This window comes from Xiphophorus couchianus, chromosome 20, assembly GCF_001444195.1.
Source record: "Xiphophorus couchianus chromosome 20, X_couchianus-1.0, whole genome shotgun sequence".
Taxonomy (NCBI): domain Eukaryota; kingdom Metazoa; phylum Chordata; class Actinopteri; order Cyprinodontiformes; family Poeciliidae; genus Xiphophorus; species Xiphophorus couchianus.
The window spans coordinates 3,928,017-3,954,892 of record NC_040247.1 but is presented as its reverse complement, the minus strand read 5'-3'; the positions used below and the strand labels follow the sequence as shown (position 1 = coordinate 3,954,892).

The following is a 26,876-nucleotide window of genomic DNA, read 5'->3' as shown; positions in this document are numbered from 1 at the left end:
AGGATCCTCCCGATGGAGATCTCAGTGATCAAACAGCAGCTCTGACGTCACGACATGGAGCTGCTGATCAGAGTGATCCTTATCGATCAGAGTGATCCTTATCGATCAGAGTGATCCTTATCAATCAGAGTGAAACTGTGTTTTGATCATCCGGTTGTTTTGACATAATTCCTAACCTGGTTATTCCTCAGGTTGAAGATCTGAGATCCTGAAGATTAAATCCTGCTTTCAGATCCAGGAGCTGCAGGATTAAAGGAAGGAGAAACTTTTCCTGGTCGTTTCCTCCAGTCCACCAGCTGCTCTGGTTGTAGTTCAGGCGTTCTGTTGTTTCTGGCATTTTTATTTGCTATTGTCAGATTTATGTTATTATGCAACTGGTGGGAAGCTACGTATTATTTTTATGTTCAAAATAAGTTAAATAAATCAGCAGCAGTCGCTCCAGGCCTTTAATAGACCTCTGGAACCAGAGAGGTGAGATCTCATGTTTCTGCTCCACTTTCTCTCCTTCTTTAAAAGGTCGGGACACCTGAGAGGCGTCATTGTTCCAGGACGTCCAGACCTGTTCAGACTCCCTCCATCCTCTGGTTTTCCTTCCTCTGGTTTTCCTTCCTGTGTTTCCTGCAGCCATGAGTCTGAGTCGGACCAAGAGGATCAGCTCCAGCAGCTCCGTCCGCTGCAGCAGCGGCTCCCGGCGGTTCAGTGGCTTCGCTCCGGCTTCGGGGCCGTTCAGCGGTGTGTCGCTCAGCACCAGCTCCCTGTTCGCCGGTGCCAGCGGGCCCCATGGCGGGCTGGGGGCCTCGCTCACCTCGCTGTCGGTCAACAAGAGCCTGCTGGCCCCACTGAACCTGGAGATCGACCCCAACCTGTCCATGAGCCGAGCGCACGAGAAGGAGCAGATCAAGAGCCTCAACAACCGCTTCGCTAGCTTCATCGACAAGGTACACACACACACTAACACACACACACACACGCACACACACTAATAGACACACATGTTTGCGCAGTTATCTTTGCGGGGACTTTCCATTGACGTCCATTCATTTCTACAGCCTAAACCTTACCCTTATCCTAACCATTACATACCCAACCCTAACCCTATCCAAAACTCAATTCACACCTTAGTCCTAAATCTGACCCCTGACCCAAAAACAACGTTTCCCCTTGTGAGGACCAGGCTTCGGTCCCCACAAGGAGCAGTGGGTCCCCACAACGTAGTATATGTCAGGAAAATGGTCCCCACAAGGTATTAGAAACAAACACACTAACACACACACACGTGCCCCCCCCCCCCCTCCCCACACACACACACACAAACACTAACACACACTAAGAAGAATGTTGGTGAAATTTAAAAACATAAATTCTTACCAAGTAATTTTATTTTCTAGAGCAAATAAATAAAAACTAATTTTCCAAGAACTTTTCAGTAAAAGGTATCAGCTTGTTTAAATCAATCATTCTTTATTAATAATAAAATAAACAGTTTTAGTTGCATTGGCTGATTTTTCATTTGCAACATGAGAAAAATATATTTTTAAAAGTTAAATAATTTCCCAATGGAAATAAAACTTTTTTAAATTAATAAGAATTACTGATTTTTTAAAAAGCTCCTACTTGTTGCTGAAACCTTCCTGGTAAATTGGTTTTTGATTTATTTCAAGTTTAATAAGATGTTTGATCCAGAAACTAAAATTACTTGGTAAATTTTATGATGACTTTGTTTTGATTTTGAAAAATGTCAGAAATCATTTCATTGTTTTTAACAGTTTTTTATAAAATCACAACTTTGACTGGATTTCAGCATCTGGTTTCCTAACCTCTTCATACTGAATATCACTAAAATAATATAGTTTTTTACATAACCTGTTTATTTTCAGAATGAAGAGGAAAAAACTAAAATAGTTTCAGTCACTCAGCAGAACCTTTAATCCATGTAAGCAAAGAAAACTGGAGCGTTAGCAGGCTGTATTATATGTGTAATATTTTATTTATAATATTTTATTTATAATATTTGCTGCTGTTATGAATTATTGTTTCTGGAGATCCTGCCCAGGTTCCCAGTGGATTCGGATCCGTCTGAGGATATTCTGTCTGCTTTCTCACGGACTCAGAAACATCCTGACAATAAAAGCTTTGTGAGCCTGACAGCCGATCCAGTCTGGTCCGGTCCGGTCTGGCAGGAAGTCCAGAAATGACCAACTAATTGCCAAGTTCTGAATACAGAAATACAAAAAGTTTTTTAATATTTACATCTATTGTTGCAGTAAAACAGAATAAAATATCTTGAAATGGGTTCACACGATGTGAAATATGCCGTGTTTATTTTTGTGTTATTATAAAATAGCGTTTAAATATAAAACTGTACATGAAATTATGATCACGTGATTTATAATTGGCCGAATAAATAATAAACTTCCTGTGGGAGAAATGCATCCGAGTTTTCAGCCAAACGTTTGTCTCCAGAGTAATTTAATGTTTTTAAAGCATTAATATTTTAACGTCTTTGTTTAAAACTAAGTGTATTTCTCTATAAAATGAATTTATTAAAATGTTCCAGAAAGTTGTTTGAAGTTCTGCAGAATACTGCAGGAAGGAAATATGAAGACAAACTGCTGACGCGTCAGTCCAGGCTTACAAAGAATAATTTTCCTTTATAAATCATTTCCACAACATATTCAGAATTTAATAAAGTTTACTGGAGTAAATCAACTTGCTGAGCCGACCCGCCTTTCAGCTCCATGAAGGAACAAAGCCCGGCTTGTTTCAGGCGACCCACTTTAACCCATCACAGGATGTTCGGCATTTCCTGACTCAAAGCTCAAATAATTTCACGTTTCACTTTTAAAGATTCAGAAAGTCAAGAATTCAGTCGGGATTAGAAAGCTTCTTCTGACCCAAAGGTTCTGGATACCTGAGCCTCCTGGCCCATTTCAGTCCCACAGAGAGCGACTGAAACCTGATCGATCCGGAGCGACACAACGCCGGCAGCCCGCAGGGGCCGAGAGCCGCTCCCAACAGAACCGGGCTTTGTCTGGACCGGGCTTTGTCTAGGCCGTGGTGCAGCAGGAAACCTGAGCTGAACTGATACCGACCTGACAACGGGCTTTGTGCTCGGCCATCTTCTTCTTCTTCTTGTTCTTCTTCTGTCTGCCAAACCAACAGCAGCTTCACATTTCGACCCGCAGAGCAAAGAGAGGACAAAACGATCAGAACATTAGAAACTGAAACATTTAAACTTTCCACCAGATCAGGGTTAAAGGTCGCAGGGTTCCCAGAAACGAAATTAACAGAGACCATGGGAACCTGCTGATGGTTCCCCCTGCTGATGGGTCCCTCTCCTGCCTGGTCCAGGTGCGTTTTCTGGAGCAGCAGAACAAGATGCTGGAGACGAAGCTGGAGTTGCTGCAGTCTCAGAGCGTGAGTCGCTCCAACGTGGAGCCGCTGTTCGAGGCCTACATGGCGGTGCTGCGGCGGCAGAACGACCTGGTGAACAACGACAAAACCAAACTGGACGGGGAGCTGAGGAACATGCAGGGCCTGGTGGAGGACTTCAAGCACAAGTACACACACACACACACTCACCCCCACACGCACACACACACGCACACACACACACACACACACACATTTACGTGGCTATCTTTGTGGGGACTTTCCATTGACTTCCATTCATTTCTACAGCCTAACCCTTATCCTAACCAACCAAAACTCAATTCACATCTTAGTCCTAAATCTGATCCCTGACCCAAAAACAGCGTTTCTCCTTGTGGGACCAGGCTTCGGTCCCACAAGGAGCAGCGGGTCCCCACAGTGTAGTGTCAGGAAAATGGTCCCCACAAGGTATTACAAACAAACAAACACACACACACACACACGCTCTGTCCTCTGTCTCCCTCAGATACGAGGAGGAGATCAACAAGCGAAACAACCTGGAGAACGACTTTGTCATCCTTAAGAAGGTCAGGCCATCATCATCATCATCATCATCTTCAGTAACTCTTTGAAGGATTTAAATTATTGAGTTACAGCCAAATTTAATTTCCCTTTGGGATTATTAAAGTATGTTTGAATTTGAATTTGAAACTCGTTTCCTGTCCATTTCGTCTGTCGCTGCAGCCAGTTGGCTTTAAACCTGCTGGATTAGTTTAATATCACATCTTATAATATAGATTATATGATTTTCTTAACTTTAAGAGCTTTCTAAGAGAAACATTTCCAGCAAAGCATCTTTTCAAATGAAAGTTTCTCAATATCTGAGCTAATATGAAAAGTATTGGTTCATTTAATAGCTGCTATTTTAAAAATATTTTTAAATAAATCTGCCTTTATGCTTCATGAAAACAAATCAATGAAGAATATTGACACCAAATCTATAAACTTTTCACTTTATTTCTATTCACAACAAACATCTCAAAACCAATTTATTTACAGCTACACAAAAAATAGTAATTTATACCAATACCTGTAATCGTTCAGAACAGAGGTCTTCAACATGAGGTTTCTGATTAATTACTGATCAATGTTTTGATTTTGTTATATTTAAAGATATGCATTGACATGAATCCAGCATGTAGAAATTGATATAGAAAGGCATAAACTATTATATTTCAGTCAGAAATGAGAAAAACTCATTATGTTAACATTCCTCCATTTATACAAAATAACAGCTGCAGTGGCATCAATAGTTGTTTATGTTTCAAACGTGTTTAAAATAAAGAAGTTGTGTATGAATGCAGAGTAATAAAACCTGCTTCATGTTTTATGTTTTATAGTCCATCACAACTGAACAGATCCAAATCTCCTGCAGATTTAGATTATCATCATTATGAGAATACATTTTACCAAACCAGAGATATCTGTCCTCATTCCTTTTAATTTGATTTGACACAATCAGGAGATTTCAAGAAGACCGGGGTTTCTTTGTTTTTATTTCTGTTTGCTGCTCTAGTACGGCCCCTAGTGGCTGCCTGAGCGCACTTCACTCAGAGCTTGCTGACCCCTGGTTGTTCCGTCAGGCCTTCATTCGCTGCAGGTCATGGCTGCTCTTTGTTTTGCTGCTAGTCCAGGACGGAAGCAGGCCAAGCAGCTTTGGGTGTCATGGCAACACCGACCTGACAGCGACATGACCGGATATGATCACAGCACTTCCGCAAAGGCTGCTGGGAGTTCTGGTCACATTCGGTCCAAATGATTACACCAGAAATTCAACAAATGCTAATCACGAAGCTCTCTGTCCGTTTTGTATAAAGTAAGATTAATGTGTAGATAAAAAATAAACATTTATTAAATTTGTAAAAAAAAAAAAAGTTTCACGTTGTCTTTGAGCAACAAGACTGAATCTGATATTTACGTGAAACATTAAGACTGATGTTTTCAAGCATTTATTTGACTAAATTATGATAATTTTCTGCTTACAGTTGATGTAAAGTTGACAATTTATCTATGAATATTAAATACCAATAACAGACATATTTTAATTCAGAAACGTTTGGTTAATTAGAAGTATGTTTGATACCTGCTGAAAGATGGTTCTTTTCAGAAGGTGCTTTTATTCTGAAAAACCTTTCTGAACCGAACTCATTTTGATTCGCGGGTTTGAAACTTACCTTGTCCTTGTGGGTGACTGTTTGCAGGATGTAGACTCGGCCTACCTGGTCAAAGCAGATCTGGAGGATAAGGTTGGCGCTCTGACCGATGAAATTAACTTCCTGCGCAGCGTCTACGAGGAGGTGACGTAGATGCCAGGAAAAACTTCATGTTTTCCTGTTTCTGATAAAAGCTTCACATTTTGTGAGTTCATTATTCTGTCCTTAAGTCTCATCATCAGAGTCAAAGCTAAAGGTGGACAGTCAGTTGGTCCATCCAGCTAGCAGCAGCGCTAGCGTCTTCAAATCCTCTGCTCAGCCTGTAATATTAGAGTAATAAAGACAGAACACTGCAAAAACACAAACCATTTCCCTGTAGTCCTTTCTAGTTTTAGCAGATTATTCAACACCAACACAGTTTTCCCATGTTATCAGTGAAAATATCTGCTGGCAGAGCTAGTACTTTTTCAAAAATATTAAGGAACTGTTGACCCGAACAGTTTAGTTAGTTTTGTCTTATTTCAAGTGTAATAATATATTAGAAGTAGAAATGAAACCAAAACTACTTGTTAATATTTAGTGTTTTTGCAGTGATGAAAACCTGTGAATAGTTAAATTACTCACAGGTTTAACTACCTGTCTCTTATTGAAGCAGAAGGTTTCTCTGTGAACGTTTGGGTTTGTCGTGCAGGAGCTGCGTGAGCTGCAGGCCAGCATCAGAGACACGTCGGTGGTGGTGCAGATGGACAACAGCCGCAGCCTGAACATGGAGCAGATCGTCGTGGAAGTCAAAGCCCAGTATGAGGAAATCGCCGCCCGCAGCAGAGAGGAAGCCGAGGCCTGGTACAAGAGCAAGGTGCAGCCATGCCGCTTCCTCGGCTCGTCCAGCAGCCTGTCAGACTGTAGAGATGCAAAGTGACAGGCTGTCATGTTTCCAGTTTGACCAGATGTCCGTCCAAGCCAGTCAGTTTGGAGACGAGCTTCGCATCGTGAAGGGAGAGGTCGCCGAGGTCATCCGGCTGATCAGCCGTCTGCAGAGCGAGATCGAAGCTGTGAAAGCCCAGGTGCAGCTCATACTCATCCAGAAACACCTGATGAACATCCAGCACTGATTGTTTCTGGTGTCTCCTCACCAGCGAGCCGGATTGGAAAACCAGCTGGCTGAAGCAGAGGAGCGAGGAGAGCTGGCGGTGAAAGAGGCTAAAGCTCGAATCCGAGACCTGGAGGACGCTCTGCAGAGAGCCAAGCAGGACATGGCCCGGCAGCTGAGGGAGTACCAGGTGGGCCGCCAGCGGGAAGAGACGAAAAACTGCTAACGGAAGTCTAATCATTAATTTGTTGCCTCTGCAGGACTTGATGAACCTGAAACTGGCTCTGGACATCGAGATCGCCACCTACAGGAAGCTGTTGGAGGGAGAGGAGGACAGGTAGCAGACAGGAAGCACATCCACACACAAACAGAAACACTGAATAACTTTACAGTTGAAACAAAGACAGAAAAAATCTACGACTTTTTGTGCAGGAGCACGTAAAAACACAAAGAAGAGTTTTTGTCTAATTTTCTATGCAAATATCTTTGTGCATTTGAAATAACTTGTAAGAAACTTTCAGTAAGATATAGGAGTTTGTTTTAAATCAATAATTATCATTTCTATCTCCACTGACAGATTTTTTTCACTTATCAGAGATTTTCTCATGTTAAAATCTGGCCTAGTTTTAAAATACAATTTAAAGAATCATTCACTTAAAACAAGTTCCTATATTTTACTGAAAAGTTTCTTCATTTAGTTTTATTTTAAGTGAACTAAGATATTTGCACTGGAAACTAGAAAAAACTCGTTAGTATTTAGTGTTTCTGCAGTGAACGTTAGTGATGAGGTCACAGCTGATCGGCTTTATTGACAGGTTATTGATCGTTTGAGTTTGATTAGTAACAACGAACTGCTGTTTGTCTTCGAGTTTCATCATTAAGGACAGACTGACGGAAACTCTGTTTTCTGTGTCTTTAAATATTCACTCCAGAAAAATATAATATAAAAATATGACAGTAAATTCATCATTAAAGTATTTGCACGTTTTCATAAGCGATGATAATAAAGACCGGACTGTCGTAATGGATAAATGAGCGCCAGCAGCTGCCGGAATGAGAAATCCATCAGTTAGAAGTGGCTAAGGATTTTATTCAGAATAAATCTGACTTAATCACAAAGTCTCATTCCAGTGACTTTGAGGGGAAAGTGAAATATGACTGGAGTTTAATTTTTGTTTTTGTTGGTTCAGACTCGGGCAGCAGTCCATCCTGAACATCCAGGCCGTCTCCAGCCCCGGTACGGATCCACGCTGCTGCGTGTTCCCGTGATCATTTCAGCAGCGTTTAACAAAAACAGACGTTTCATTTGTTTTGATTCTCTCCTGTTTCTCCAGTTCCTAAATACAGTAACGGCTACCAAAGCAGCAGCAGCAGCAGCAGCTCTCCGGCTCCGAAGCTGCTCATCAAAACCATCGAGACCAGAGATAACTCCAGATACAGCTCCCACTGATTCCCATGCAGAAATCAGCAACTTTTATATAAAATATCTGATATTTAGCTCATATAAACTTAGAAATAGAACTGGGAAGCATGGTTTGTTATGGTATGTTTTAGTAGCACAACAACAATTTAGGGCAACTATTACTTAAATTTAACTCAGTAATATATGAAGAATATATACAGGAGATAAACTTAGAGTGTAATGACAGTCAGCTCCTTGGTAAATGAATTCATCTAATAATCATCTTTAGGCAGAAGTGTAATCATGGATTTGACTGAATTTATTTTAATTATCTGGTAATTCACAAATAAAAATAATTTTTACAGGTGAGTTGTGCTTTTTTCTTAAATACATAGATAAAATGTTAGAGATATTTAATTTGGAAACAGGGTGGTATTATCACTGATTTAATTCAATAAATGGAGTTATTTGATAAGAAAACAGATGATTTCTTCCTATAATCTGATGTAAGGGAACATTATTTGAGACAATAAATAAAATCTAAGAACACGAGGTCAGACTTATCTTGTTTGATAAATCTGTCATATTTTATCAGTCTACTGGTCCAAATAAATAACAGTATGTTGTAGATCACCGTTTTCAGATGATAAATCAATTAAATTATATGATAAATTTCAGAAATGGAGAATATCTTCTGTCCAACCCAAAAAATGTTAATACATGTACTAGTTGTGTAAATTATTCTCATCCTGAGACAAACCGTAAATATATCCATCCATCCATTTTCTTCTGTTTATCTGGGGTCGGGTCGCTGGGGTAGCAGCTTCAGAAGGGAGGCCCAGACTTCCCTCCCCGGCCACTTCTTCCAGCTCTTCTGGGGGAATCCTGAGTCGTTCCCAGGCCAACAGAGAGACATCGTCCCTCCAGCGTGTCCTGGGTCTTCCCCTCCTCCCGGGTGGGACAAGCCCGGTACTCCTCACCAGGGAGGCGTCCAGGAGGCATCCTGACCAGATGACAGCCACCTCAACTTGGAGCAGCGGCTCTACTCTGAGTCCCTCCCGGATGACTGAGCTTCTCACCCTATCTCTAAGGGAGAGCCCAGCCACCCTACGGAGAAAACCCATTTCGGCCGCTTGTATCCGCGATCTCGTTCTTTCGGTCATGACCCAAAGCTCATGACCATAGATGAGGGTGGGAACGTAGATCGATCAGTAAATCGAGAGCTTATGTAAATATAGTTGTATGAAAATGTTTTCAAACATTAAAAACCCCACATAGCATCCTCTGAGGACAGTCTTCTGTTGTCTCACCTTCTTGTTCACAAATATATATAAACTATCAAAAGCATAACAATATTTTAGTCATTTTGGTAAATGTGCCTCTTGAAACTGTTGGAATATTTCAATCATCAACACATTTTAATAATGAACTGAAGCTGTGTCCAACAACATGCTGTTATCAGAACCTATTAGAATGATAAAGGAAATGACATCGTCACGACAGAATACATGACTGGGTGAATAAATATATATTATTATATTAGTAGTATCGTAGTTGTATTTTAGGACTGAAATGAATTCAAGGATAAGGTGTAACCATTAAGAAGTTGTTTAAATAAAATAAATCCTCCATGCTTTTTATTTTTATTTTATGCTTTGTTGGGGCAGCAGCATCAGATCCAGGGACTCTGATAAAGAAGGCCGGTTCTGCTTTGGTTCTGGTTCTGTTTAGGTTCTGTTCTGAGGATGATTGTGGAACCACTGGAGATGACGGTGAAAGAAAAGATTCCTTAAGACCTCACAAAATAAATAAATGAATTGTGAAAACCTTGAACGTCCTCTTCATGCGAATGCTTTACAACAGTGTGTCTTAAGTCAGAGGCTTGTTAAGACCACTGTAACACTGACAGCAACAGGAGATCCTGACTAACGTCACCAGCACCTACAGAACTCAGAAGAACTTTGTATAATATGCATTGCAACATTTAATTTCCGTTTACAATTAATAAAATATTTTGAATTGAAATTGAAATCATATCAATATTCACTATAATTGTGCCAGAATTATACGAAAAAGGCTGAAAAAATCCTCAGACAATAATTTACAATTAATAAAAGATATATGTGATTTTATGATGTTTTATTTCCAAGATACAGATAAGATATATGAACCGGCTGGGCGGTGAAATTCTTGGCAAAGTTTACAAAGTACCAAACAGTCGCACGTGAGCGCTGGGCCGGCTCCGGATTGGAGCTTTGCCGCAGTGACGCTTCCCTCGCGTCTGATTGGTCGGAACCCCGAAGTTTTCGCGCCAACGCAATGCGTTGTGGGTAATGGTGGCGGAAGTCCGACGCTCGTGGAGGGTGTTGTTGTTGGTGTTCGGGGTCTGCGCCGTGTTTCGGTGTTTAACTTTCGCCAGTGGGAGGGAGATTTGCGGTGGGAACCGCGGCCGTGTGTCGGCGTGTGAATGCGGGGCGAAGAGTCGTCGGATTCCGAGTCGGGGAGGATGGAGGAGAGTTCGGTCCGGAGGAGTTTGGAGACTTTGTGTCAAGAACTGAACATGGACGAGCAGACCGCAGCTGAAGCCATGGACAACTTCACAGCAATATGGAATACATACTCCCTGGAGGTGAGCCAAAGCGCCCGGTTTCTACTGAACCAGGCGGCCTGCTGCTAAAAACTAACTTTAACTGCTCCGGGGACTCCGACCTGGTCTGTAGGGAAACCCCGACCGAGAGACACAACCCCGGGGTTAAAGGGCTTGGGCGACCCGCTCCGTTTGGTCGGTCAGGGCTGAGAAACGGATGTGTTTACCTGGTTCGCCTTTAAACTCAATGTGTGACTGAATGTGGAGCTTCACCAGTTTGAACTTGATAAACTGAGATACAAAGTGCAAATCTATAGCAAATAAATAGAAATATCAAAATCAGATAATTGTAAACAACTTTTACAATATTACTGATATTTTTGTTTTTATCCACACCTTCATTTATACTAATATTGATTGCACTCATTCATATTTGTATAATCCATGCAGGTCAGTGTCATGTCCCCAATGCCACATATTACAAGTTTAATAATATATAATCCATAAAGACAACAACAAATCTATATGTTGGTTATCTTGTGGGTTTGCTATTTCAGCTAAAAATTAACTTATTACAATAAAAAAACATTAAATATAAGCAGTAAACGGGGAACTTATATTTGATTAATTTTTTTTTTTTTTGCTAAGCCAGAAGCTTAGCAGGACAATGGATTATTATTTATTATTTTTTGTGTTCCTGCTTTGGGTTTTTCCCAGACCCACAACAATCCTGAGATTAGGAGAAATAAATAATCACACCGTAGCAATACTTTTTAAACCACAGTGACTTGTGTAACGTTATTTTTCTGAGGTTGAAAGCAATTTTCAAGACTAAAATGAAGTAAAAATGCAACATTTTTCTGATCAAATCACATGTAGACTTTCTGTGCTGACCATGATTCCTGCTGCTCTGTCTCCAGGGAGAGGTGGTCCACTGGCTGGCCTGTGCCCTGTACGCGGCCTGCAGGAAGGGCTCCACTCCCACCGTGGGGAAGGGGCTGATGGAGGGGAACTGCGTCTCGCTCACCAGGATCCTGCGCTGCGCCAAGCTGAGGTTGGACGCTTCCTGCTTCACTAGAAACCATTAAAACTACAGAAAAACTAAATCCAGCAGCGATGAGTTCAGCTGCAGATTACATAAAAAACATCCACGCTTTTATCAAAATCCTGCTGAAATTACAAAATTCACTCCAAGTTTTTTCTTTGTCAACTTTTTCTCTTCTTTTTTTGTTGTTGCTTATTTTACATTTTTAATAATTTCAAGCTGTTGGCCAAACTCTCTGTCCAGCAGAGGGCAGTGTTCACAAAAACTTCTGGTGTGTAAAATCTGCTGCACTGAGCAGAGATGAGCAACAAACTGAGATTTAATTAAATCCTGCTAATGTGGCTTTAGCAGCTCTAACATTTCTGTCTGTTGAGTTTTTAATAAGAGACACAGAAACTATTCTGGCTGCTCAAGTTTGTTGGTCGAGTTTCTCTGATCTCCGCATTAACTCTGGCTGACTAAGTGGACAAAACATTTGATACGGTTTGATCCACCGTGCAATCAGAAAAATAATACTAAAAATAATAATATAAACCAGCGTGAAGCTCCTCACCGGCTGAACCTGCATGATGAGGTCAGCGCTGGTTCATTAACCGCTAACGCTCCGACCAACCGGGACCACAGACATGAACAGCGCCACACGCTGGGCAGCGAGTTGAGATGGAAACGCTGCATATAATTCTTTGTTCACAATTATAAATCATTCTCACCGCTCGCTCAGTCTGCACCTCTGAAAGCGACTACAGTTTATTCCTGCGGTTCACGTAGAGCTGCGCAACCAGAGCTAACACGGTGGGGCTTAAACTCCGACCTTGATGTTCTTCATAACATAATAATTACTCACAGGAAGTTGCTGTAAATATCCATACAGGTCAGTCAGCCTGTGTCCAGATTGAGTGAACGGAAGCGAGCGATCTGTGCTGAGGTAAAGTTCATGAAGCAGCGGCAGCGCGAGGCAACGGGCTGAAGTGCCGCGCGCTGCCGGCTTTAAATGCATAAACTATAAACATATCTGTTATAAACTTATCTTTTAGGAATAAATCTGCTCCGCCAGTGAAACGCTCAGAGCAACAGAGATGCTTGCAATTTGGCAAAAAACAAAGAAAAAAAATTAAGCAGTTTTTAAATTATTATTATTTTCCTAAAAACATAAACAAGCAACGCTTAGCCTGGTGGGGGCTAGTAAAACATGGCGGCTGCCAGGCTTACATTACTCTGGGGGAAACCCTGGCGTTTATTTCTCTGTAGCAGTGAAACCGATCAGATGTTGGATCGAGCTTTTATATGCAAACATTTTCTACCACAACGGTTGGACAGTCAGTACTTAGATAAGTATCATAAACTGCCAGAATTGATCATAAAACTGTTGGTGATTATCATAAATTTGTTAGGAATTACCACAAAACATTGGAAAACATAAGAAAATCTCTGAAAATATTAAAAAATAATAAGAAATTAGCCTTGAAGTAACCAAATGGTGTCCTAGTCCAATCAAAACTCTCCTGAGAATGCCGCAGCCGCCGGCCAATTAGCGACTATCTCTGATGTGGAGAATCTGCAGTAAGTTTGTCAGGTTATATGAGAAGCAGGTTGGTTAGTTTTTCATCGGACGATATTAAAAAACGTCGGTACTGTCCGACGTTTTTTTCACAGATGATAATCAGACAGAAACGTTGAAACCAAACCATCGCAGTTTGGTAGCGACTGATTTATGATTTATGTCCAGACACCAAGAAAAAAGCCGAATGTTTTCTGCTCCGCGTTTTGCCGTTTTCTGACTGGACATTGCTGCTGTTGCCCTGTTCAGCCTCATCCAGTTCTTCTCCAAGATGCGGAAATGGGCCGACATGTCCAACCTATCGCAGGACTTCAGACTGCGGATGGACCGGCTGGAGCGCAACTTTGAGGTTTCCACGGTGATCTTCCGTAAGTTCGAGCCCATCTTCAGGGACATGTTCGTGAATCCCCAGGGATGCGAGGCACCACGGCAGCCGCGCAGCAGGAAGCACAGGTACCGAGGCGATGCCGTCGGTTTTAATGTTGAAACCTGTGCCTGTAAAGAGTGTGTTTGTTCTGGCAGCCTCACTGGGAGTGTGTGTTACTTTACCCCTGCAGGCGGCTGCCCTGTCACATCACTGACGTGTTCAAGTTCTGCTGGACGTTGTTCGTCTACACTAAAGGTATCCGGAAATGATCCGCCAGTTTCTGCTGCGTCGCTGTAAACGTGTTTCCTGCTTTCTCCATTCTGGTCTGCAGGAATATGATCATTTATTCAGTTATGATATATATTCTGAATTAGTGCTGAAACAATTCATCGTGATTAATCAGTTATTGAAATAATCACCAACTAATTTAGTTACTGGTTGATCGTTAACTGGAGGATTGAGACTAAAAAAAGTCAATTTGCTAAAAAAAAAAAAAACATCTTCAAATCAGTTTTTAATCCAAAACTTTACTAACACTTTAAATACCCAAAACTCCTCAACTTGCCTGTCCAGGCGGGGTCACCTGGACAGGACAAACAACCAGGCACACACACACACACACACACCTAGGGAGAATTTATACAGACCAGTCTGGTTGACCAGGACAGTCCACTGTTTCTGGACTGTAGGAGGAACCCGGAGTACCGGAGAGAACCCGCCATGCAGAGGGAGAACATGCAAACAGAAAGACCTGGGCTGGGAATCGAACCCAGAACCTTCTTGCTGCAAGGCAGCAGCTCTAACAACTGCGCCACCATTTTTAATGTATTTCTAATATTGTATAAAAAGGTTTAAGTGGTTAAATGAAAAATCTGTAAAATGTGCCAATTATTTTACCTAATTAGTCGATTAATGGTCAGAATAATTGATTACTCAAATCCTTATTAGTTGCAGCTGTCGTCTGAATCGATTTGTGTCAGAGCGATTCCCGAACTGAGTGAATAGTTGCTCTCCAAACACAGAATGAAGTAATAAAATGACGTTTAGATGAAAAAGTACTTGAATCAGTTTTTGTTCTTGTGTTGCGTTTAGTTGATTTCTTCTTGGATGTTTTTGTGCCGATCCGAACTGAGCGAGGAATCGATTCCCTGCAGGAAACTTCCGGATGATCGGAGACGACCTGGTGAACTCGTACCACCTGCTGCTCTGTTGCCTGGACCTGGTGTTCGGCAACGCTCTGCTGTGTGCCAACAGGAAGGAGCTGATCAACCCCGGCTTCAGAGGTCAGAGGGCGCGGCAGCAGCTCCGCTTTCACAGAAAAACGTCAGACGATAAAGACCAACATCAGACTTTTAGCACATTTCCTGTCCAAAGCGGTAAAACGTGGTGGAACTGTTAATCTGTTGATGCTTCAGCTTCATTCAGTTTCTACATGAAAATAATGTTCAGATAAAAAACCTTTTCATCTTGAATGGAAAACGTTTTCATTTTTGTAGTTTTTGCTTCATTGTGTGTTGCTGTTTATGATTAATAAATCAGGTAATGATTAATCGATTACAAAATTATGGATGGTCGTTTCAGTAATTGATTAATCAGTTCAGCTGTAATATTAAATGGTAATAAGCAGAAACTTTCCTGACAGATCCAGAGGCATTTAAAGTTCAGAATCAGTTTTAATTCATCAAGTTTTACGCCAATGTGACAGACTGGCGACCTGTCAGGATGACCCCGCCCCCGCCAGGGTGACCCCGCCCCCGTCAAAGTGACCCCGCCCCCGTCAAAGTGACCCCGCCCCAGTCAGGATGACCCCGCCCCAGTCAGGATGACCCCGCCGCTCACAGCTGCAGGCCTCAGCCTCCCGACTCCGCTGGGGACAAGGGTGCATAAAAATGTATGGATGGTTTTGCGGTGACTGGATCACTGAATGTTTTCCTACCTGTGTGTCTGCAGGTGTGCCTCCCTCGTTCCGATTGGACGGCCCCGCCCCCCAGCTCGAGGCTCCGCCCTGCGTCTTGGAGAAGCTGTGTGAGCTGCATGACGGCCTGGTGGTGGAGGCCAAAGGCATCAAGCAGCACTACTTCAAGCCGTACATCCACAAACTGTTCCACAAACAGGTTGAGGCTGATCACTAATAACCAGGAACAATTGGTTAATAACAAGTTAATAATGATCAGTTAATAACAAGTTTATTAACTGATTATTTATTAATAACCAGGTAATAACCCTAACCCAGCGTCATGCTGTGTGTCCATCAGATCCTGAAAGGAAACGAGACGCTTTTCACTGAAATGTTGGATCCTCAGAACTTTATTGACAACAAGTAAGAAACAGAAGCTCCATTTTTGTTCTGTAATAATTATTTTTATTATTTTCTGCTGCGCTTTGCGCTGCGTTTCCCTGCCGGTGCTGAGCGTTCCTTGTGTCCTCAGTAAAGCCATAAACAAGGAGTACGAGGAGTACGTTCTGACGGCGGGAGACTTCGATGAGCGCGTCTTCCTGGGAGCCGACGCTGACGAGGAAATCGGAACGCCAAGGAAGTTTGTTCAGGAGAGAATCGCCAGCCAGGCTGCAGCTCAGAGAGACGGGCAGCAGGTGGAGAAGGTACAGACAGACAGGCAGAGAGAGAGACAGAGAGACAGGCAGAGTCTCAAACAGGCCCAGATGTTTTTCACCCTCAGAAAAATCAATCGTCCTAAAAACAAAGTCATTCCTGGTTTTGGTCTCATTATTTTAGGATGAAGTTCACAGCAAACAGGAAGTTGAGACGTTTCTCTCTCTCACCCTGCAGCGCGGCTCCCTCGCCCCGTCCACTCCCCTGACGGGACGCGTCTACCTGAAGGAGAAGGACTTGCTGTTCACACCCGTCTCCGCGGCGACGCAGAGCGTGACCCGGCTGCAGAGCATGGTGGCGGGTCTGAGGATGGCTCCCAGTGAAAACCTGCTGCAGATCTTCAGGTTGGCTCCAGTTCCTGCTGTTCCCCGCTGCGGCAGCGTTCCCTGCTGTGGCGGCGTTCCGTGCTGCGGCGGCGTTCCCTGCTGCGGCGGTGTCTGACCCTCCTCCAGCCCGGTAGACCTGCTTCTACTGGGACCAAACTGCATTTGTCGCGAGCCATTTCTCCTGTTAGCGCTAGCTTAGCATGTTAGCTTTGGTTGTATTTACCCAGAATGCCCTGCTCCGCAGTCCACTTCCTGCTTTTGGAGCGATGTCCAGTCCACTTGGCGTTCACATTCAAACCAACCAGAGTTCACTTCAACCGAACCCAGACTGAGGTTGACCTTTGATTTTCATGTTTCCTGTTTGTCTCTGCAGGTCCTGCTCCAGAGATCCCACTGACTCCATTCTGGCTCGGGTCAAAGCTTTGGGACAAACCTTCAAGGAACATTACACCAACGACTCCGAGGACACGCCGGGATCTCACATCGGTACGAGAAACGCCCTGGACTCCAGATGGAGCTGAATGTTTTCTTTCAGACTCTAATGCTGAATGTTTTCTTTCAGACTTCGCTGAGAGCCGCTGGAAGCTGGCTGAGATCCTCTACCACAAAGTCCTGGAGAACGTTCTGGTCCAGGAGACGAAGCGTCTGCAGGGCCGGGACATGAGTGTAAGCAGAGAGCGGAGCAGAGTGCGGCGGCGTACCGTCCCTTTAAATCTGACCCTGCGTTTGCTGCCAGGTTTTGCTGGAGCAGGACATCTTCCACTGTTCCCTGATGGCGTGCTGCCTGGAGGTGGTCCTGTTCTCCTACAGCTCCCAGAGAACCTTCCCCTGGATTATCAGCGTCTTCAAGCTGCCGCCGTTCTACTTCTTCAAGGTAACCAGCCCTCGGGACAGGAAGTGACGCTGCGCTGCTTTAATGTGCTGATGTTTCCTCCTGCCTCTAAGGATGGGATCTGGAGTTTATAACTCCTAACTGCGATGTCGGTGCATCCTTAAAAAGTCTTAAATCCAGGCATCTGAAATGAAAATGTTAAATTAAATTTATGTAAGTTGGCCTTAATCTTAAATTTTGTTGTGATAGGATATTTAATCTAAATATCTGTCCAACAAATCAATCAAACAGCTGCAGCTGATCCAGAATGCTGCTGCTCGCGTTCTGACTAAAACCAGGAAGATAGAGCACATAACACCAGTTTTAAAGTCCCTCCAGTGGCTCCCTGTAGCTCAAAGAATAGACTTTAAAATACTGTTGTTAGTTTATAAATCACTGAACGGCTTAGCACCACAATACATTAAAGATCTGCTGTTGTTGTATCAACCTTCCAGACCTCTCAGGTCTTCCGGTTCTGGCCTGCTCTGCATCCCCAGAACCAGAACCAAACGAGGAGAAGCAGCTTTCAGCATCTATGCACCACAAATTTGGAACAAACTTCCAGAAAACTGTAAAACAGCCGAAACACTGTCTTCTTTTAAATCTAGACTAAAAACCCACCTGTTTAAAATTGTATTTGAAATGTAATCAATTACAAATTTATTGATGGAACTTGACTTAATGCTTTGTTTTGATTATTGATTCTATCTTGCATTGTGTTTCTGTGTTTATAATGATGTAAAGCCCTTTGAAATGCCTTGCTGCTGACAGGTGCTATGCAAATAAAATTTAATTGATTGATTGATAAAGTATTCTCGTTAGTTTCCATCTTCTTTAGGGTTGTGAGACATTTTGGCCTCAGGTTCAGTATCACAGATCTTTTTTCTTGTTTAGGTCTGAAATGTCACCAAACTTCTGACCGTTTTTCAGTTTTTTTTCTTTAAATTAGTCATAATTTGGACAAAGTTTCTGTCTACAAAATAAAAACATGATTATCAGAAACGGAAAGAGAAAACCAATTTGCAAGAATTTTTCATAAATAGAGTGAAAAAATGATCAGACTGTTTTGATTAAATGTGTGAAATGACAGAAAAAATGAAATAAAATGTCTGGAGAGAATCTGAAGGTAGAATATTGATCTGATGCTGACTTGGTATCAATATTTCGCATCGATCCTCTCACTGCATTCTGTGACTCGAGGCGGCTGAAGCTACCGCTAATGTAGCCATGCTAGCCACCTAGCTAGCTATAGCGTTTTTTTGTGCATCCTGGGTTGAATTTATCGCCGGGCGACGTTGGATCGGGCTGCGGCTGTTCGGAGCGGCGGCGAGTTTCCTCCTGGCGCTCTGAGCGGCGGCAGACTGAAGCTGTTTGTGTCGCATGCAGGTGATCGAGGTGTTCATCCGCTCAGAGGAACGTCTGTCCCGCGACATGGTGAAGCATCTGAACGCCATTGAGGAGCAGGTTCTGGAGAGCCGGGCCTGGGCCTCGGACTCCGCCCTGTGGAGTGCCCTGGAGGCCGCCGGCGGGAAAGTCCCCACGGTGGAGGAGGTGAGCAGCAAGCTGTCCTTCCTGCTCAGAACCAACTGAACAACCATCAGCAGCTGAAGCGTCTTCATAAACAAATAATATGAAATCATTTTTAACTCAGTAAAAATTCAACATTTTGATCCCTCATTTCAGAAAATAAACTGGTTTAGAGTTAAATTCTCCAAAGTTTCCTGTAATTTATGTCTGGATGAAACGTGGGGCTGATCTGCGTCATGCAAAAGGAGCCCAGACCAGAACTAGAACATCGACATGAACAAAGCTTTAAGTCTCATCTCCCTGCTTAAAATACGAATCAATAAATAAATTAATATTAACAGAGAGCAAAATATCTGTCATAGAAAGAGTCCAGCTTTACGCATCTTGGTTTAAGTGAGAGAGAACATAAGACCCATTTAATAAGAATATATTATATCTGATTAATTGAACCAGATATTTTTTGTTTTTATTTATTTATAGAGTATTTTATTTGGTGAAATGTCACAAACCTGCCAGCCGGGTTGATTATCATGTTCCAGTTTTCTGTTCAGGAGAAACGTGAAGCTGTTTCACAGTCAGGAAACTTTTATTCTTATTTCAACGGAGACAAACTGAATCCATCTCCACCGGTCCAAACGAGGTTCTGCCTGGAGCCGCTGGCTCGTCATGAATCCTAGGAAACGTTTATTCTGAAAATCAGAGTGAAGCGACACGAACGTCCTCCAGAGTCCTGGAATCACTCGGATATTTTTCAGTAACTCTACTGGGGTCCGTTTCTGTGCAGGTGAACTTCTCGTCTTGTCTGGATCCGGGTTCCGGTTCCTCTAACGGCCAGTCTCATCTGCCGCTGATGGCCCAGTCTCCCATCATCCACCCTCGGATCAGGGAGTTCAGGTCGGGTCTGGGAAGTTCGCGGAAAGGTCGGTTTCCTGCGTTCTGACATTTGTCACGGTTTCCACGGATTCACGACGGTTTTGTCTCCTTCCAGAAGTTCCTCCGTCTCCGGTGTCGGTCCACGACAGGTACAGCTCTCCGGCCGCCGGCAGCGCCAAGCGCCGGCTCTTTGGCGACGACCCGCCGGCGCCCCCTGCTGGCCTGAACATCGCCATCAGCCCGACGCCGTCTCCGGTCAAGAGGTTGACATTTGGGACGAGCCAGAAGAATGGAGGCCAGAGCACCGTGCTCAGCATCCCTCTGCAAGGTGGGTCCGGTTCTGGGTCCGGTTTTGGTTCTGGGTCCGGGTCTGGTTCCGGGTCTGGGTCTGGTTCCGGGTCTGGTTCTGGTTCCGGGTCTGGTTCTGGCTCTGGTTAACCTACCTTAGCAGTAACTTCTCAGCCTGAAATGAGTCGGTCCAGTGATGTAACTGAGGTCCAACGGAACCAGAACCTGCTCTATGTTCTGATGTGTGCAGGTGAGCGAGCGTTCGCCCTGGTCCCGGTCCAACCCTGCGACTCCTCCGGCGTTGTCACGGCTCACTTCCTGCTGACCTCATCCCCGGGTCGGGTTGCCGTTGCCACAGCGACCTCCAGCACCGACCCCCAGGCGGGGACCGGGCGGCCGCGGCGAACCGGGTCGCTGGCGCTGTTCTTCAGGAAGGTAGGAGCCGGAGAACGGCTGGTGGAGCGCCCTTGACCTCTGACCTCCCTGACCTGTGGCCTCCTCCAGGTGTACCACCTGTCCAGCGTGCGGCTCAGAGATCTGTGCCTGAAGCTGGACGTGTCGTCGGATCTGCGCCAGAAAATCTGGACGTGTTTTGAGCACGTTGTGGTTCAGTGCAGCGATCTGATGAAGGACCGACATCTGGACCAGCTGCTGCTCTGCTGCGTCTACATCATCGCCAAGGTAACCGCACGCTCGTTACGTCATCGACAAGGCAACCGCACGCTCGTTACGTCATCGCCAAGGCAACCGCACGCTCGTTACGTCATCGACAAGGCAATCGCACGCTCATTACGTCATCGCCAAGGCAACCGCACGCTTGGTTTCTCGTTTCAGTAACGGCTGAGCAGCTTGCTGTTTAAGGAGAAATCCAATTTTCTTTGCTGCTCTGTGGAAAAACTGCATCATCACATCTAAGATTAGATAGCATTTATTGTCATTGAACAGGATTCAACGAAATTTCTATTGCAACTCCCGTGCAAAAAGTCAAATATATACAATAAATAAAATAAACAAACACACAATAATAATAACAATATAAACAACTAAAATTAACTAAAAAGCACTCAACCACATGATGTGTGTGGGAGGGGGGGCGGCAGGGAGTAATGGCTCTGACGGCTGTAGGGAAGAAACTGTTTCTCAGTCTATTTGTTGTAGTCCGTATATTCCTGTACCGCTTGCCTGATGGCAGCGGCACAAACAGTCTGTGGCCCGGGTGGCTGGAATCCATGGCTATGGATCCAGCTCTCTTCTTGACCCGGCCTGTGTAAATGGAGTCCAGGTCTGGGAGGGGGCATCCCACAATGCCTTGTGCTGTTCTCACCTAACTCTGTATCATGCTGGAAAATATTAGTTTATTCAAAATCTCTTAAATTTTACACACATTTAGAGAAAGAATCTGAAAATCTAAAATAGCTCAATTTATCTTCCACTGCAGCAGAAAATAAAACATATAAAATCCAACAGTAAAGTTTTGAGATTATAACTTTACTAAAAGAAAGTGAGTTCTGTGTCGCGTCTTATTTTCTCCCCTGGGAAACAAAACTGAAGGATTCATAGAAACTGATCAAGCTTAAAAAGTAAAATATAAGTTAGATTGTTAGATTTTATAAACTATTTGCAGTATAAATGCATGTGATGCTGCAGTCACAAGGAACTAAAATATTTGGTAGGATATTAAATTAAAATTCATGCAAAATCAACAGATTCCCACATTTTTTTCTCGCTAATTCATTATTGTTTGTTTGTTGCAAATTTTCTGTAAAAATGAAAATGAATACATCAGGTAATGAATTAGTTCATTGCATCTAATATCAGGTTACACCCTAAAAGACCACAAAGTGTCCATCTGCCTCAACAAGCCAGATTTGAGTTCACAGGGTGAACTCTGACGTCCTTCAGAGGGCCAGAAACGGCCCCCAGGCCTCAGTTTGGACACCCCAGCTGTTCAGTACATTTACAGGATGAGATGTAGCCGGTAGAACAAGACAGGTTGACAGAAACATACGTTACTGGATGGCTCTGTTGCTGAAGCGCGGCTCCTTTAAGGCGGCGGCCATTTGTTTCTCCCTGCAGATCACCAAAGAGACGATCACCTTCCAGGACATCATGAAGTGTTACCGCAGCCAGCCGCAGGCCAGCAGCCACGTGAGCAACTCTCATCGCTCAGCATCCGCAGCTGCTGCACAGCCTGCGCTGACTCTGTGTGTGTGTGTGTGTGTGCGTGTGTGTGTGTGTGTTCAGGTGTACCGCAGTGTGTTGCTTCGTCACACTCCCAGAGAGCAGCCAGCCGATGAAAACATGGAGGTGGACTCCGTGTCTGGAGGAGAATGTAAGAACAGATGCTAACTGCGTTAGCGTTAGCTGCACAGGTGATCCCAGCAGCTTCACAGAGGAGACTGTGGAGGTTAAAGGTCATATCTGGTCCAGCTGGGTTTGTGAAGGACTGGGCAGCAAAAACAGTGAGGAGATGTAAAAACAGTTTCATATTTCTGTTTGTTGAGAGAAACTAAGAGGAAATGAGTAAACTAGTTATTTATTTTAGTCTCAGCTACATGACAACGTCCTTATTTCCTTCCATCAGGGTTAAATATGGGTTTAATATTATTATTATTGTTATTGCAATATCACATCATGTTTTCCTTCAGCTGCAGAGAAAACCAATCAGCAGCCAGCAGGCAGACATCCTGACCAATCAGAGGAGGAGGAGCGTGGTGACCTCATCCAGTTTTACAACATGGTGTTCGTCCTGAAGATGAAGAGCTTTGCTATGCGCTACGCCACCGGCGACACCCGGGTACGGCACGCTAACGCTTGGCCGGCATGCTAACGTTAGCGCTGCTCTGACCTCTGACCTGTGTGTCCTGCAGGCCGACGCCCCGCCCCTCTCTCCGTTCCCGTCGGTCCGCGCTCAGCCTCTGTCGCCGCGGCGCGTCAGTCAGAGACACTCGCTCTACGTTTCACCTCACAAGAACTCAGCAGGGAGTCTGACGCCAAACTCCTTCACCTACAGGATCAACAGCAGCCCGTCCAAGGCAAACACACGCACACACACTCACACACACACACACACACACACACACACACAGTTCTCAGCAGAGGATGCTCCTGAGAATCAGCTGTTTTCTACGACATGAATCAGAAAAATAAGATTTTTGACAAAACAAGAAGAAAAATACTTTTCTTGGACAAACTCTTCGCATATTTTTGTGCATTTTGTTTCCAGTTTGGTTCTTAACTCACTGAACCACAAATAAATGTGTAACAACTACCGTATTCTCCGGACTATAAGCCGTTACTTTTCTCCCACGTTTTGAACCAGGCGGTTTACAGCCTGGTGCGACTTTTCTGTGGATTTTTCTTCAACCACCAGGGGGCTCTGTAGCAGGAAGTGAATCATTGGAAGTCAAAATTGGAAATCAAAGAAGAAAGTACTGCTTTTCATTTAGAACCAGTACATGCTAGCAGCAGGAATGACGGAGAAATGTTTTCAAACTCATCAAGGAAGCAGCACGAAGAAGTTCATATGATGCAGCTTTTAAGTTGAAGGCTGTAGATCTGGCAGGACACGTGGAGAGCCGCTGCAGTAAGCGCGGCGTGAATGAATCCACGGTTCGGCGTTGGAGACGCAGGACTGCGTCCTTAGTAGCAGATTTATTCAGGGTGGAAAACGACGGAGAGACCAGCGGCGTATATGTGTACGTTTTCAGTTTTGTTTTGGTTTTTTTTTACTTTGTGGGTGCGGCTTATAGTGAGGTTCGCTCTATTGTCTGGAAAATACGGTACTTCAATGTCTAAAAAAAGTATTTCTATGGTTTTTAATTTTTTACATTTTTCCACATGATGACATGTTTTTGGTTTTAACCTCTTCTGTTCCTCCGTTTGTTGACGTTTAGTTTACAATATTATTATTAGTTCTTTGATTTCTCTCTGCTGATGAAGCTGACTGATGAACGCGTTCCCGGCCTGCAGGAGCTGTTGGACATCAACCGGATGATCCGCCAGGGCGCCGTCAGCAGGAAGAGGGCCTTCACCATGGAGGGCGACGTGATGATGTCATCAGCGTGCGACTCGCCCAATAAGAGGGCGTGTCCGGAGAACGGCAGCGGTCCCGACGTTCTGCTGAAGCGCCTGCAGGACGTCGTGTCCGAGCGCCAGAGTCACTGACGGAGCCCCGTAACCACGGTAACGCGTTACAGAACCGCCCGTACCGGCGGCTCCACATGGAGAAAGGTTTTAAACGCTGACCTGGCGTCAGTTTGTCCGGTTTGAGAAAACGGTCGGAACACAAAACGCTTTAATCCAGATTTTCTGCTGCAGGATTATTTTAACTGCTAATCTGATCAACTCATGTTCGTCACTCAGCACATTTGCTAGAAATAATTTAAAATCACATAAAATTGCTTAATATTTGTGATTTTATTTGACCTTAGAGTCAATATTGGATTTGTTTTTAAACCAGGAGTGTCCAAAGTGTGGTCCAGGGGCCATTTGTGGCCCCCAAACTGATTTTGTGCGGCTCATGAACATAATTGAAGAACAGCACATATCTACTGTTTTTTGCAAGTTGAGACTTTTTTTTTTTATTCGACTTAAATTTTATTCAAATGGAGACCAACCTGGGTTAACGGGTCGCTGTCTCTTTAAGAGACTTCATCACATCGTTTTGGTACCAGAACAGTAAAAATCCACTCGGGCCTTTTGCTCCGTTTCCTCGTTCTTCCATCACGTGGTTTGATCTCACCAGTTTCCTGTTCGAACGTTTTCACAGATGTTTATCAAAGCAGATTTTCTTTTCATTTTCTGGAAATGATTTAGTTTTTTTCCAAAATGCGGTCCAAATTCTCAGAGAGGTCAGAGGTCAGAGCAAGGCTCGCTTTGAGCAGAATCTGATGCTTTTGCTTTATCTAGATGCTTTCTAGTTTGAATTTCTTTGGGAAACGTTGAAACGAGATGAGACGATCATAAATGTTTGTATTTATATGGTTTTACTTTTTTAGTGACAGTATTGCAAAAAAGTATTGTTTATAGTTTCTTGTGATGTTTTTTATGGTGAGACGTCCTCAAGTCTCATATTTATGTTGGTTAAAAAAATAAAGTTTTAAATATTTTTTATTTTTATTGGTATTTCTTAGCCTTTCAGTGTGTAGCATCTACACATCATCCTGGCAGATATTACATATTATATTTCACTTCATGTCACAGTAAAAATTAACTAAATGTTTGGTTTTTTGTAAATCTAGAGTTTAATCAAGATACAATAATGTTTGAGAGTTTCTTTCCTTTTGTAAAATAAAGTGAATTTCTCTTTTCAGTTATTGTCGTTAATTTTTTATTTCGTTTTATTTTTTCCCTTTTTGTCTACAAGGATTTTGTAAAAAAAAAAAAACACAACAATAAAACTTGTAATTTCTGCACATTAATTGTTTTAGTGTCTCTTCATCGGGATGTTTTACAGAGAATCTGAAGAATCCTAATTCTGACTTTAAGATATTAAAAACATCCCAGGAGTTTTATCTTTGACTCTGAGACGAAAACAGAGGAAGGATTGACTTTTATAGCTTTAAAATACGCATTAATTAATCTCTTCACCAGTTCAGAAACAGAATGAATTTTAAATAAATAAGAAAACAGAAAAGAAAATCTTGAAAAACAAGTCCATTTAAATATTCTGGGATTTTTCTCAAAAATGAATTAATTTTATGCAATGATGAACGGCGTCTTGATGAAATCACCTTCTGTGACCTTTGACACGTCCCGTCTTAGAGTTGGCATGTTGCATTCTCAGGTGACGTAACCTTCACCGCTCCCAGATTGTAGCAAAGCTGCTAATATTTGTCTCTAATATCCAGATATTTGGCCTGAAGGTCGTATGATTAAAAACAAGATTTCTCACAAAATAAGACTGATGCTGACGTCTCTCACACAGAATCCGTGGATCTATTTTCAGCGGCGGATTAATCACTAACCTGGCGTGCAGAGTGAGCGTTCACGCTAGCAAAGATTAAAAAGGTTTTAGCATCATCTGGGAGAAGCTGGGTGCTTCTTTCTCATCTGATGTTGTTTTTTGCAATGAATTCTGGGACTTTGTGGCTCCAGAATGAAATAAATGTGATAAATAAATCTGTCTGTCTGGACCTGGAAATAAAAAGGTTTCATGTTGCAGTGAAGGAGGAAGAAACCGGGTCTTTTTTTGCTGCTTCTTTAGGATCAGCATGTCTGAGCCGGATACGCGTTGCCATGGTAACGCTCATGGAGACCGTTTTCAATGCAAAGATAAAGCAGGTGTAGTTTTTTTACAGAGCGATTCATTGGACGTGACCAAGATTATCTTTCATATCTTCAGGTCAGTTTTTTGTTTAGTCCAGATGTTGCATGTGGTTTAATCATTTGTATGATTTGCGTTTTGCTTTGATGTTTAACTTTTTATTTTGTTTCATTTGTTTTACATTTAATTTTCAACAAACCTGCAAAGTTTTCTTTTTATTTTTACCGAAATAGATTTACAGAATCAGAATCACGTTTTCAGACGTTAAGTTGTGCTTACTGTTTTTATTTTTTATATTTTTATGCATCCAGCCACAGTCTGGATGGATATTATTTCTTTAATAAACATATATCAGCATTAACGCCCAGAAACACTGGCAGCTTGTGATTTCTGCAGTTATTAATCCAGAAACATAAAATAAATGTATTTCATGTAGTTGAGAGTTGTTGTAGATGCTGAAGGCTCTCCTGTTGCAGTC

At 43.1% G+C, this 26,876-nt stretch overlaps 2 protein-coding genes across 3 annotated transcripts; both read left to right on the top strand.

Annotated features, from left to right (window-relative positions):
* Positions 1 to 524: 524 nt before the first annotated feature.
* Positions 525 to 8,624, top strand: LOC114136251 (intermediate filament protein ON3-like). Of its 2 annotated transcripts, none has more exons than XM_028004122.1 (10): positions 525 to 938; positions 3,352 to 3,560; positions 3,899 to 3,959; positions 5,634 to 5,729; positions 6,277 to 6,441; positions 6,533 to 6,649; positions 6,722 to 6,865; positions 6,936 to 7,012; positions 7,866 to 7,912; positions 8,010 to 8,624. In XM_028004122.1, the coding sequence occupies exons 1-10, from the start codon at positions 627 to 629 to the stop codon at positions 8,123 to 8,125; spliced, it is 1,344 nt and encodes a 447-aa protein (XP_027859923.1). In that variant the 5' UTR covers positions 525 to 626; the 3' UTR covers positions 8,126 to 8,624. The 2 variants fall into 2 exon arrangements, with proteins under 2 accessions (XP_027859923.1, XP_027859922.1); XM_028004121.1 differs by having other exon boundaries at positions 528 to 938; positions 6,524 to 6,649.
* A 1,789-nt stretch (positions 8,625 to 10,413) lies between these two features.
* Positions 10,414 to 25,447, top strand: rbl1 (retinoblastoma-like 1 (p107)). The gene is made up of 22 exons (XM_028004109.1): positions 10,414 to 10,706; positions 11,585 to 11,718; positions 13,517 to 13,720; positions 13,825 to 13,889; positions 14,789 to 14,917; positions 15,585 to 15,748; positions 15,890 to 15,954; positions 16,064 to 16,235; positions 16,423 to 16,589; positions 16,945 to 17,057; positions 17,134 to 17,237; positions 17,308 to 17,445; positions 18,829 to 18,993; positions 19,754 to 19,889; positions 19,958 to 20,170; positions 20,381 to 20,565; positions 20,635 to 20,811; positions 22,207 to 22,278; positions 22,375 to 22,462; positions 22,779 to 22,927; positions 23,001 to 23,165; positions 24,103 to 25,447. The coding sequence occupies exons 1-22, from the start codon at positions 10,545 to 10,547 to the stop codon at positions 24,295 to 24,297; spliced, it is 3,162 nt and encodes a 1,053-aa protein (XP_027859910.1). The 5' UTR covers positions 10,414 to 10,544; the 3' UTR covers positions 24,298 to 25,447.
* The last annotated feature ends 1,429 nt before the right edge of the window (positions 25,448 to 26,876 follow it).